We start from the raw sequence: 13,904 nt of genomic DNA, 5'->3' as shown, positions 1-13,904 counted from the left end.
TGACAGCTAACCCGATACCTCAAAGAAAACAGAATCTTGGACCCTTCCCAGTCAGGGTTCCACAGCAACCACAGAACCGAGAATGCCCTTCTCGCCGCCACCGATGACATCAGGACCCTGCTGGACAACGGTGAGACTGCAGCACTCATCCTTCTAGACCTCTCTGCCACCTTCGACACCGTCTGCCACCGCACACTACGCCACGCCTCCACGCTGCAGGGATTCGAGACAAGGCTCTAGATTTGACCACCTCCTTCCTCTCCGGCAGAACCCAGAGCATCCACCTCCCCCCATTCCGTTCCAAAGCCTCCGAGATAATCTGCGGCGTACCCCAGGGATCCTCCCTCAGCCTGACGCTGTTCAACATTTACATGGCCTCGCTCACACACGTAGACCCGACAGCACGACCTCAACATAATCTCCTACGCCAACTACACTCAGCTGATCCTCTCCCTCACCAAGGACCCCATCACCGCCAAAGCCAACCTCCACGAAGGAATGAAGGCTGTCGCCAACTGGGTAAGACCAGCCATCTGAAGCTGAACTTGTACAAGACAGAGATCCTCATCCTCGGCTCCCACTCTTCAGCCTGGGATGACTCCTGGTGGCCGACGGCCAATGACCAAGCAAGTCAGGGCTGTCTCCTCCTCCTGCTTCAACACCCTCTGCATGCTCCGTAAGATCTACAGATGGATCCTGACAGATACAAGAAAGACAGTCACCCATGCCCTCGTCAGCATCAGAAACGACTACGGAAATGCCCTTTACGCCGGAGCCCCGACCAAGATCATCAAACGACTGCAATGCATCCAAAACGTCTTGGCACAACTTATCCTTGACATACCACGCCACAGCCACATCACCCCCACCTGAGAAACCTGCACTGGCTCCCCATCAACAAGAGGATATCCTTCAAGCTCCTCACCCACGCACACAAGGCACTCCACAAGACCGGACAAGCCTACCTCAACAGACGCTCTCCTTCTACATCCCCAACTGCCAGCACCGCTCCGCCGACCTCTCACTCGCCACCGTCCTGCGCATCCGAAGAACAACTTGTGGGAGATCCTTCTTCCACCTCGCCACCAAGACATGGAACACCCTCCCAGTGAGACTACGACAGACCCAAGACCTGCTGACCTTCAGGAGGATACTCAAGACCTGGCTGTTCGATCAGTAGCGCTTCGCCACCCAGTGCCCCCCCACCCAGCGCCCCCCCACCCAGCGCCCCCCCACCCAGCGCCTTGAGACCCTCGCGGTATGTAGTGTGCTTTACAAATGATTGATTGATTGACAAAGTCCGCCCGCCACCACAATGGCAAAAGGAACCACCTACCATAGGTGCGGCAGTCCTGCCATACCAAAGAGGATGTGAGCCCCAGCATGGCGGTCTCATCCCACATTTTTCACATTGCGGTGGGCGGATCTGTAAGCAGCACCCGCCACAATGTGAAAAATGCATGTTGTGCATTTGCATGCACAAGGTGACAGGCACCGTGCGGTACCTGCCACATTGTGCATGCAAATGTAGGAGGTACGATCGGTACCCCGCAAGTGCGCCCCCATTCCCCCAACACCCCGGGGGCCCGCAGCGATCCCCCAACACAAAAGACCACATGCCTTTCCATGGCGGCAGCGCCACCATGGAAAGGCTAATCTCTTCCTGCATCATAATATGGATGGCGTTGTCTTGCAGATACCGCCATCATATTATGCACCTTTTCTGCCCGGTCAATGAGTCGACTGGCGGAAAAGCGTTGGACGGTCTTTCCGTCCGCTGCGGACCCCCTAGCCAATCTAATATGGCGGAGGTCAATCAGGCATGGATTTTTTGATTTATTTTATTTATTTAATGAGTTTTATATAGCGCTGGCTAGACCCGTGGGTATCAGAGCGCTTTACATTAGGTTTCACATTAATACACAGTTATAACAGTTACAGGTTACATCAGTTATACAAAAACATTGAGGAAGGAAAAATAGGGCGGTAAGGGGGAGGGGTGTAGGGGGAAGGAGGGAGATAATGGCAGGAGAGACGAAAGGGGATTCTGTTCAATGACCAGCTGGGTAGGTGACAGCCGTGGAGTGGGTTCACAGTCCATCTCCCCTATAGCTATCGAGGTAGCTCCACGGGCAACAGTCAAAAAGCTGAAAAGTGGCTGAAAGGTGGCTACCGCATGCCCAGCTCGGGTGATCCGCCGGCCATCCCAATGGATCCCTAAGTCTCAATGTCTTTTTCCACTTTCAATTAAGCCAATTATCTCTTAATGTTTAATAAAGCATAGTTTTTCACTTTAAATTTAAACAAATGTATTTTTCTTTTATAAATATAGCACAATGTCTGCCAGGAACTGGAAGCAAGATGCTTGATGTTTGTAAATGTAACACTTTGAAATCAGAGAAAATTTAAATGATGAGTTTTATGGAAATCATATACGAAGTTAACTCTTCAGTTTAGCTTTCTCAACACAGTGCCATATTTATACGTGAAAAATGCAGCCATTATTTTGAAAGGGTGAAATTTAAAGTGCAGAAAAATGTTCCATATCCTTAACAGTTTTGCAGAACATGTTTCTGCACTTTATGCTACTCCTATTTGGTTTATACATGTAACGTTGGCAAATATGTGAAAGGTATGCCCTGTGGCACAAGTACATATGATACAGCCTCTCAGTCATATGCACACATGTTCATACATGCCAATGAACCACACTCTCACTTACTCACATGGCAGCCCAGTCATAGTGCTCCTATTCAAAGTATTTTGTCCAAACCATAGTATCTGACTCTATGGACATTTGGCTTAAAGTCAATTAACCTAGGAGTGGGGGCATCTGGTAACAATGCGTGAGTTGCTTAGCCTTCAGTGGCTCACAATATTTTTCACTGATCAGAAGTAGCTCTTAATACAGGTAAGGTTGGAGACCCTTGATCTGTCACCTTGTCACATCAGCAATCAGCACAGCTCTCACCCACATCATGAACACCTCCATTACCTCCCCCACCTTCCCAGAATCTTGGAATCATGTAGCAGTGAATACCCTCCTCAAGAAACCTCCAGATGACCCCAGCCAATTGGCCAACCTCAGACTTACTTCACTGTGTACCTACCCAGAGAAAATTATCAAAATTGCCATCAACAAACAACTCAGAAGCCACCTCGAGCCCCACCTCCTACTAACCATCTTTCAATCAGATTTCAGAAAGAACCAGAGCATAGAAACAGCACTCATCACAGAAACCAACAATATCAGGACAAATCCTTGACCCAGGAGAAACAGTCTCCCTCATCCTGCCCAACTTCTTCACAACTTTTGACACAGACTCCCACAACACACTCCTAAGAAGTCTCCACGATTGTGGTATCCAAGGACCAGCTGGATCTGCTCCTTTTCCTTACAGAGAGAGCCCAAAGAGTCAGACTGCCTTCCTTCACATCTGAGGCCATTAACCCTGTAGGTAGAGTCCCCAGGGTTCATCCCACAGCCCACCCTATTCAGTGTCCACATGACACCACTCACCTACATCATCAGGTCCCAAGGCATCAGCATCATCTGCTACGCAGATGACACTCAACTCATCATCTACATAACAGACAAAACACCCACCACCAGAAAAAGCTTCCCCATCTGCAGGACCCTGTTAGTTGAATGTATGAGAACCAACTGCTTGGAACTGAACTCTGACAGGACTGAAGTGCTAGCCTTTGGAAACAAGCACTTCCCATGGGACACCCCCAGATGGCAGACTGAACTAGGACCCACACCAACACCCACCAACCACACCAGAAATCTGGGGATTATCCAGGGTGACAAGTTGAACATGACAGCACAAGTCAACGTAATGAGCTTTGCTTTGCTTTAATTTCCTACGAATGCTATGGGAAATCTTCAAGTGGCTCCTCTAAAACCTCACACGAAACCATCACAATAGTACTCATCACAAGCCGACTTGACTGTAGCAATGGAGTGTAGGCAGAAATTTCCAAGAATCAGCTGACATCGACTCACCAAGCTTCTAAGTACAGATTATAAAATATTTATGAAAATTCTTGCTGCTCAACTGGACCAAGTGGTCGGAATCCTGGTGAGCTGGGATCCTGGTAGGCAACAAATGGGTACCTCAGACACAGTTTCTTATTGAAGCCTTTTCCTATATTTCAGACAAACCAGCTGGTGGCCAAATTCTGTTTTTAAGAAGAGGAGGCTTATCACCTGTTGATCTGGGATTTATTATTTGCCCTCCCTAATAGAAGGAAGATCCTCACCCAGTCCATCAGGCATAATTCCAGGTTTATGCAGCAAGGCATGGGTGTGTCCAATTTTGAATGCTTTCAGAGTCAAGGAAATTGATATAGCTGAGGCACAAGACAGGTATGTCCATTCTCACCACTCAGGTGATGCTTTGCACTTAAACACTGTGACAAAGTATAAAATGAACTCAATTAAAACGGAAGTATTAACTTCGGATCTCCACCAACTATATTACCCTTTCTGATATGATCAAATAAAATATTAGGTTGATATAACTAAGTGGGGGTCAAATTAAAACAGGTATTTTTGAACCTTATGAATAAAATTTATCTAAAATTGGCAAGAGACATGGGCTAGACTTAGCTAAAGACCTTTGAAGGTTTATGGCTTTAAAGAGTATTTCTAAATTTGATATTGAGTACTGAATGATCAAATAAAAATGTATTGTACATTGGTTAAAATTTTGCAAGTGCCTGAGTTTAATTAACTGGTCCCATTATGGGATAACCCTGTAGGATAAAGCTGTATTTCTCCAGAAATTAGATAGGGCTAATCGGTGAAATAACAGGACCTTTACTTTATGAGACATTGGTATATTAATCAAACTTTTTACCGAAATGCAAGCCAATTCTGAATTACCATCTGGTGGGAAGTTCTTCAACTATCATAAATATCTGGAGTTAAGATATTGGCTGCTAGCCAATTGAGAATCTTATGAGGCAGTAATGAATAATGATGGATACACAGACCTATGTAAAAAAAAGAATTGTTTTTACGGCATATGAGATTCTATTATTCATTCCCCTAGAAGCATGCACATTTACGGAAGTGCTAGAGAAATAGACAAAAGGGAGGTTGTCTTTAACAAATGAATAGTTTTTTCAAAGCTCCAAAAAGCTGTACAAAATTTAGAGGGTTGACTGTCTATTACTCACTGGATTTTACTATTTTCCACCTATTAACACCCAATTCCCGAGTTATTTTCCATTGCTAACTCAAATTCTTTGATATATGCGATAACGATATCAGCTCATGGGAACACTTGCTCATTAACTGTTCAAGAATGCAGTTCTTCAGGAGACAACTTCCAGCTCAACTATGGAATCTCATGTGTGACAACTTGACTGTTTGCTTCACTTACAGATCTTAAAACCAAACATACTTTGCTTGAGAAATGTCATTGTTCAGGAGATCCTGTCTGCCCTGGATTAATGGAGAAAAGAGATGAAGACAATAATAGTCTGAGAGACGTGTTATTACATAGAAGTATTGATATTTATTAAAAATTAAATACTATTGGGCATTTTCCTAAGACACATTTTGAAATGGTGACTGTTCAGGCATATGGATTTTGTTGTCATGAATTTGTGATGTGCCTGGTCACAGTAGTTATAAATTATGGTGTTTCACATGGAGATTCTGGCTCCGGAAATCAGACAAAGTCTCTTTATGAAAAATGCCGGAATACATATGGGAATTGGTGCAGAAATATGGCTTCTGACATGTTATTCCCCAAACACTCGCAATCCTACTATTTACCTGACCGCAGAATTACCAGAACACGAGGTAATGGCAATTCTAGGGAGGGAACCTAACCCAGAATACTTCAGGATGCACATAAGGATGGGCCAATGCAGCTTAAAATCAAAGGCATTTACTCATAACCAGCGCAACAATGAAAACAGACAAATTGCATTTTCAAAGGATTAATGTTTAATATGTTACTAACACACACATTTCATTTAAGTAATTTTAGGACCGATACGAGTTGCCCGGAGCCATATCCCTTGGCCAATGCCGAACGTCCTGTATTAGGGGCATTTTAACAAGATCCTTATCCCCACTTTTTTGGCTTTAAAAGCCAAAAAGCTTGTTGATATGCCCGTTGCACTATAAATTGCAAGGCCTGGAAAGACTAGACGAGTGTGTATCTTCACCAAGAAAAACAAAGACTGGGAGAGGAGCAGTGGTTGTCTGGAGAGGGTCTCCCCTCCAGCACAACGGGGGATCAGACAAGGCCCCTCTCCATGAGGTCACAGCTTCAAAATCCCCAGATGCCCTAGTCGCTCAAAACAGGTAATGAATATCTCTGTTACTCTCCACTGACAGAGAAAACCTGTCTGTTCCAGATCCTTCTGTCTATTACTCATGCTGAATAATTCCCCATTAAATCGGGTGGAAATACAGTCTGGAACCATTCATTTGAACCCCAGTATATTCATGTGTATTTGCTATCATAATCATTTTTACTTTAGAGATGTGCTAGTTACCTGATCCATCTTTCGACCACTCATGGATCCACTTTTGTCTATGACAAAGACAACATTCTTTGGCACAGTTGGAAGATTGGCAGGCGCAAAAAAATGAACAAAATATCCATTTACAATCTAAAAGAAATTATTAAGAGAAACAAAATTACTACATTTTAGTTGCAAGATACATAACATATTTAAGAGGAATCAACAAATACATGAGTTTTTATGAGGTAACTTTTGTTTAATAAGTAATAATATAAATCTGAAAAGCAGCAAATGAGAAATTAGTAGTTGTTTAGCTTGTGGGGAAGGGAAAGAGACTCTGGGGCATTTCTTGTTTGTTTGTCAAGCATATTCTGTTCCGAGACGTGTCTGGTTGGCTCCCATGTGCAGAAATTTGGGTACTAAAAGCTCCATGGTAGCATTACGCATTATTAAAACTACCCCCTTAAACTGGATTATCATAGCGACTGCAAAGTACTTGGGGTGGGCGTGGGTAATTAGGCAGAGATTGCTAGTAGGGTGACTACTCTCTGCCTAGTTGTTCAGAGACTGCTAGTTTATCTATTCTCTGTTCCCATGCCTGGAGTCTATCTGTCGAAAACTTATTTAAATTAATTTTTAATCATGTATGTTTTTATAATATGAACTTTGCACCTTGATGTTTATAACTTGATGAAATCTGTTTTTAAAAAAGGAAAAACCCTCCTTTTTAACGTGTCTGTGCTTAAAGTCATGCTGACTCTGTAATTTAATTGTATTTTATTATGTGTTTGTTTGTCTGCTTTTATGAGTAATTACTCGAATAAAGCACTTTTGAATTGAATTGAATTGAATTGAAATTAGTAGTTGATGTCAACAAAACATTCTTTAGTAAAGGGGGAAGTGAGTCATTCATTATGATGGTATACCAACCAGTCATTGACCCTGCTGAGATTGGGTTCGTACACTATGTGGAAAGTGACCTCTCCGTGAGGGTAAATAGATCTTAATGTCAGTTACTCTCAGATTCCTGCAAGTCACCCAGCTGGTCTTATGGAAGAAAAGTGCTGGGTGAGCCTCTGTGCAAGTGACACAAAGCCTCAGAATCTCACTAGTTCTCTTTGTAACAATTATCAAGATCGCAAAACGAACACAGGAGACAATAAAAGGTATAGAGCAAGAAACACTGATTAAAAGAACGAGGCTCGTGGGAAGCAGCAGTGAATTATAAGTACAGGAATCGGACTATATATACATATATGTAGATCAAGGACCACTGAAGTAAAGAACAAAGGATTCCACACACACTCAAGGTGAGAACTAATCACACAGAAACAGAAACACTGTGAACCCAGACTTAGGCCCTCATTACGAAATGTGGGCTAAATTCTGATCCATGTGCAAACACAATTCCACAGGAATCGAAGTTGATGTCTGATAATTATCAGAGCCTCACAGTTTTTCCCTGATAAATTTGGAAAGGTCAAGTCTGCTGAAAGTTTCTGGGAGGAAGTCCTGGGAAAATGGCAAAACATGCTGAATTTGGGGGCATATTATCAAGGGGGTTTATCTCCGCTTTTTTGGCTTTAAAAGCCAAGAAAGCGGAGATAAAATTATCTCCCTATTACCTAGCTGTCGCTAACACCAGTTAGCGACAGCTAGTAGGAGATAGCGACCATCTTGGGCCCCACTTTGCATGTCAGTGATATTTATCACTAATGACATGCAAAGTGGGCGTGCCAAGATGTTAGTGACTGGAAACAGTCACTAACATCGCTATCTCCTATTACCAACTTTTGGAGATATTCGCGCTAAGCGCGAATATCTCCAAAAGCTAACACCTGCCCAGGAGCAGTTCTTAGCCATGTTATCCAATGGTAGGTGGATAACATGGCTAAGAGCATTAGCTCGGTAATGCATGAATATCGCTGACTTTTCAGCGATATTCATGCATTGCGGCCGATTTTTATCGCATTTGCGATAAACCTTGGTAATACCAAGGTTTATCTGCTATAAAAATCGCCGCAGCTCAGCGTTAATTTTTTCACGCTAACCAAGCAATAGCGATAATTATCGCTATTGCTTGGTAATATGCCCCTTGGTTTTTAGAAAAATGATTCTGCATGTTATGCTCCAATTTCCTTTTAGGAACTTGGAATAGGAGATATTGACCACATGTGGTAAATACCTCAACCTGGAGTAATGAGATTTATTGCGTCTGGTAAATACCTCACTCGAGCTGACAAACTCGTATTGATTGCCTTAGAATTCTGCTTACAAACAATGGCTGGATGGAAGAATACAGACGGCAAAAGAAATGTTTGCATACAACAGGGAAAAAGAGGCTATAACAGCAAGGAACAGAAACAGGTATGCCAAAGAAGCAAAATAGAAAATGGCAAACAAGTAATAGGAATAACTAAGGCACATAAGGTTAGATGTTTTTATTTCAAACCCTGTGATTTGGTAACTCCCAGCGTTTGTGACAAGAAAATGCAGTTTTCAAATGTACTGAACCCATTAAGTGATTCAGGGCCAGATGTAGGTAAATTCAATTAGCGAGTCCTTAATAGCGATTTTTACCGAATTGCTATTAAGGACTCGCTAAATTGAATGTAGGTAGGAATCGCTAAAATATTAGCGATTCCATAAAATTTCTTATCAACGAATCGCAAATTGAGATTCTTTAATAAGGAATACCTACCCATTCATTCCTATGGGTTAGGAGGCCCATAGGAATGAGAAGATATTTACTATTTGCGATTCAGTATTAAAGAATCGCAAATAGCGGGAGCTATTTCAAGGGTGCCAGGGTGTCAAAAGGACACCCTGTTGCACCCCTGAAATGTGCATGTGTGCACAGGTGGCAAACATACATGCCCTAAGGGCATGAATGTGTGTCACATGGCATTTTAAAAAATCTAAGAAGTGCTTTTTTACAGGAAATTGCTAGTTACCACAAACTTGAAGTTGGTTGTAATTCGTGATTCCGTAAGCCTAAAGTGCACTTTCTTTTGTGCTACCTACATTGCATTTAAGGAATCACAATTAGCAATTCCTTAAATGCAAGAGCAAAATAGGGAATAGCAAATTTTGCGATTCCTTATTGTGCTAGTAGGTTTAAACGCACCTACATTGCTCTCAGCCAAATACTGGTAATGTTGAAATTCTGCGAATTTCTGTGTTACCGCTCGGTATTTAGCCACCTACATCTGGCCCTCAGTAACATGTTACAGAATAGCTGAATACTTTGGGGAAAAATAAGGAATTGCTGTTTAGAAGAGACAAATTTAGGGCGTCCCTTCCAAACCGTGATTTTGTTTGGTATGGATTAATGTTTTGCAACCAAAATGCGGTTGCAAAACATTAATGTTTTATTTGCTAACTCAAGGGAGGTGGTAACTCATTCGTAAATGGGTAGGGATCCCCAGGGAACCCCCTCCCCTTCACGAAGAGTCAAAAAATGTTTTAGAACTAGGCAGTAGTCCGTATATCATGTTTTCCTCTAAGGATAACACGTTACATTAAAAAAAAGTTTGCTTTATTTGAAAGCAATCACAAACATGGTGGTATGCTGAGCCAAGTAGGCCACCATCCCTGGGACTCATAGTAGTTTTAGGTTGCAATTTTTGGCTTACCACATTAACATTCATGAGATAGGTCCAATTGCAACACACTGACATTCAGTATTTTGTGAGCCAACCTATTACGAATAGGTTGGTTTGGTAAATACTGCTGAATTCACTATAAGTTAGTGCATACATTATGATCACTGTTAGGAAACCCAATGTATGTACATCTGGCTCACAGAATTAAGTAGCAAGCCTTAAACCAAAGGAGCTGCACAGAGTGAGCAAGTGGGGCCCTAAGAGAAGAGACAGTTGCAAGACACCACACACAGGGCTCACAGGGTAGAAATAGCAAGAAATGCAGGGGAGGTTCACAGGTGCTGGAGGTGAGTAGCTGTGAGACATAAAACAGCTACTAGGATTCAGTAGAACCACCAATAAAGAGAATGGTGCATAGGAACCATGAGAAGAAAAGACTATGAAAGTCAGTAGGCACAACAAGGGAATGTGAAATTGAGTTGTGAGTGCAACAAGTCAAGGGAGCTACTCTGAAGTTGTCTGTATATCTCTGGGAGTCAGTAGCAAATATGCTGAACAGAGTGCAATCAGCAGGACATTAATTGGGCAAGGTTTAGCAAAAAGAAGGAGGAAGTATGGGTATCACAATGCACCAGGATGGTAAAGTGGAAACCATAACTGAAGTGTCCTACTCGACCTTGAAGGGAAAATTGTCCCTTCACTCTCTGTTGCATTATCTGTAAATGGTATCAAACCTTTGCAATGGACATGGGTTGGAAGATACAACATATAAACAGGTGAAACAAGTGCTCATTTGTGAAGGGCTTATAAGCAAGCAGGAAATGGAAACTTTTACTGCTAGTTACCTTTTTTGTTCTTTAAACCCTGACTAGCTGGCTACAAATAAACATTCTACTACATGTAGTACTTATAGTACATCACCAGAAAAACTCCAGGTTCCTAACAGAGATTTTATAATGCACTTTGTGGAAGTTGAGGAGTAGATTTACAACGAGTTTGCAGTGGGTTATGTCATTTGTATGGTGCTGTCCCAAACCAAAATTCCTTTGGGCATTTACTAAGACATGCAAACCCATTTTGCCTGGCTTTACATGGTTTAGTAAACAAAGTAATGCAAGGCAGCGCACAGCGCTGCCTTGCTTTACCTTGTAGAGAAGCATTCCATGGGTGCATTTGATGCGTTCCCAGATTTACTAAAGCTAATACACCTAGGAATGCAACATAATGCTACACCTCGCTGAAGATGATTAACAAGGAGGAATATCTTAATTTTTCCTTATTACTACCTCTTTCTATGCATCATGCATTCTGCAGCACACTTAAAAAGAGAAATATTCCTTTAAAGATGTTTTTGTGCAAGAAGATATTCCTTCCTGCATAAAAATAACCCATCCTCTAACACATTGACCCAGATGTATGACGTTACCACGCATACTTTTACCCTCATACCTTTACAACGCGGTATTTACAACGAATACCGTTACAACGCATAGCGCTTAGAGGTGCTGGATAGTGGTAAGTATAATTTTCTATTCCAACTCCAGTCCCCGTGGACACTAGGGAAGGTGTTGGATAGAAAATTCAACTTATTCCCTATCCTAGAGCGCTCCCAGCGCAATGTGTTGTAATGGTATGCGTGGTAATGCCTGCGTTGTAATGGTAGTGCATTGTAAAAAATGCGTGCTAAAGGTTGTATACCCATTGACCCTTGCATCATGGTGCAAGGGTGCCTGTGTTGGCGCTAGGCTGCACACATTGCACCAGTGATAGAAGGCAGCAGAAATACAACACATCCTAGTAGATATGGCACATTTCTGCAATCTCCCTTCCACACAATGGAGCACAGCAGTGTTGCTTGCTGCCCTGCATTGCGTTGAATGTAAGTATATCTGCCCTTTATACGTATACTTATGGCCTGATCACTACTTTGGTGCAGTTGCATTGGTTATCCGTCGGCACAGCTGCGCCAAATCCGCGTAAGCTCTATCTGCCTTATTAAGAGTTGAACTTGTGTAAGGCAGACAGTCCTTTACCTTTCCCATGGCGGTGCCTGATAAACAGGCACCGCAATGGGATCAGCAAAAAAGTTCCAGCACGCCATGGATGGTATCGTCCATGCTGTGCTGGAACTTTGGGGAAATACAAACAGGAAGGCACATGTTGTTCCCCCCTGAATGTATACCTACGGCGAAGGGGGCATGGGAGTCCTGTAGGGACCTCTTTGATCCTCCACCACCAGCCTTTTCATGGCAGGGCTCCTGCCATAGATTGGCGGGGTGGCGGATCTCGTAATATGCTCAGAGGGATTGCACCAGTCCGACTGAACATCTTACAGTGTGGTTCTCCACCGCAATTACTTTTGAAGTCGAGTTGCAGCGGACGGACCACCGTGAGTCCGGAGGTCTTACAGCCACCAGACTCTTAATCAGCCCCTTTGATCTTTCCCATTTTGTGGTACTCTTCACAGTCATTGATTAATTGCATTGGAAGCAAAAGGGTTGTGTAGAAAATATTCATAGATGTAGGGAAAATTATAGCGTCCTACAGAAATTCAGGTTACCTGTACATTTCCTGGTGACTCTCTGTTCACGTCATATGAAATTGTGAAGTCTCCATCCAACAATGTCGTGGAGCAATTTGCACATGATCGCTGTTGGTCGACTGATGGCTTGAAAGACACGTGACCCTAAAATCGAAAAACCAACGAATATGACAAAGAAAGAAAGGGTATAGAAAATACAGTGCAAACGTTTTGCAAAAAAAAGAATTACAATTCCCGTCAGGCACCTATTTTACGTTGATCACGTCAGCACCACTCTGCAGCTCATGAATAAACAGCCCAGGATAAATTAAACACTTGTTAAAAACCAACTGTGTACTAGTATCTAGGTTACAACTAAACTGAATCTTAATGAGACAGGGTAATCATACTAGATTTTCATAAGAGCCACTGACTATATAAATTAGTTTCTTTTAGATATTTTGTATGTGAAAATTTTCAAATGGTTATTACTGTTAAAGGTTTATTATGATTAATGGTTATTAAGAAATGGTATGGCGTGATTATCTTGCTACACTGGAAGAAATTTGATTCTTCGGGACCAAAGTTACACAATCCTGCCCTAGTTATTATTCACAATAAAATCCCTAGATCATTTTACATAAGCAGAAAGAGGACCTTGTTTCCTGAAAAAGATGCTTTTGTGATCTCCTGCAAATCGTTGGTGATGAAGGTTCCACGAGCGTCCAATGACTTGATTCCTTGGGGTTCATAAATATTTGCTTCAATCTGAAATATTTAAAGGGAAAAATATTCAGAGATCAAACGAAAGTGGGATGACTCGGATAGCTGTGCACTTATTCAATAGATTGCATTGAACCTTACGAAAAAAAAGGTCTGTGATTCCAAAGTATAAAGTATAAATTATAAAGGAGATAGTATAGAGTATTCTGCATCTCAATTTCCGGCACTAGGCAGGCTGCAGTTGCTAACTGTTTTAATCATAAAATAGTATTTTATACGATTGAAGTTATTTGCAAGCACATACACCTTACTATCTTTAAACACATGATTTTATTGTAATTGTGATAGTTTTTGTGTATATTGTAGCAATAGAGCATATGTGGTCGTTTTTGTGTATATTGTAACAATAGAAATTAAAAATGTTTGGAATTGAAAGGTAATTGCCCTCCATACAGTAACACCAAAACTAGCAGGGTGTGGGAGTCATATAATAAAATAGTTAGAATGATAATTCCTGAAATTGCTGTCATTACCAAGAACGAAAAATCCGACACAATATCCTA

At 42.1% G+C, this 13,904-nt stretch overlaps 1 protein-coding gene across 1 annotated transcript in view; it reads right to left on the bottom strand.

Moving 5' to 3' along the window:
• Nucleotides 1–13,904, bottom strand: part of LOC147692933 (inter-alpha-trypsin inhibitor heavy chain H3-like) — a 395,157-nt gene that overhangs the window by 301,274 nt on the left and 79,979 nt on the right. Inside the window, exons 6-8 of the mRNA XM_086939194.1 lie at nt 13,276–13,386; nt 12,658–12,783; nt 6,523–6,639 (exon numbers count right to left, since the gene is read on the bottom strand). Of these exons, the coding sequence (XP_086795320.1) occupies nt 6,523–6,639; nt 12,658–12,783; nt 13,276–13,386 (354 nt within the window). The remainder of the gene's footprint in view (nt 1–6,522; nt 6,640–12,657; nt 12,784–13,275; nt 13,387–13,904) is intronic.

Source organism: Lissotriton vulgaris, chromosome 9 (genome assembly GCF_964263255.1).
Source record: "Lissotriton vulgaris chromosome 9, aLisVul1.2, whole genome shotgun sequence".
NCBI classification, from domain to species: domain Eukaryota; kingdom Metazoa; phylum Chordata; class Amphibia; order Caudata; family Salamandridae; genus Lissotriton; species Lissotriton vulgaris.
Note: the sequence above shows the minus strand (reverse complement) of the source record. Positions and strands in the feature narration are given on the sequence as shown.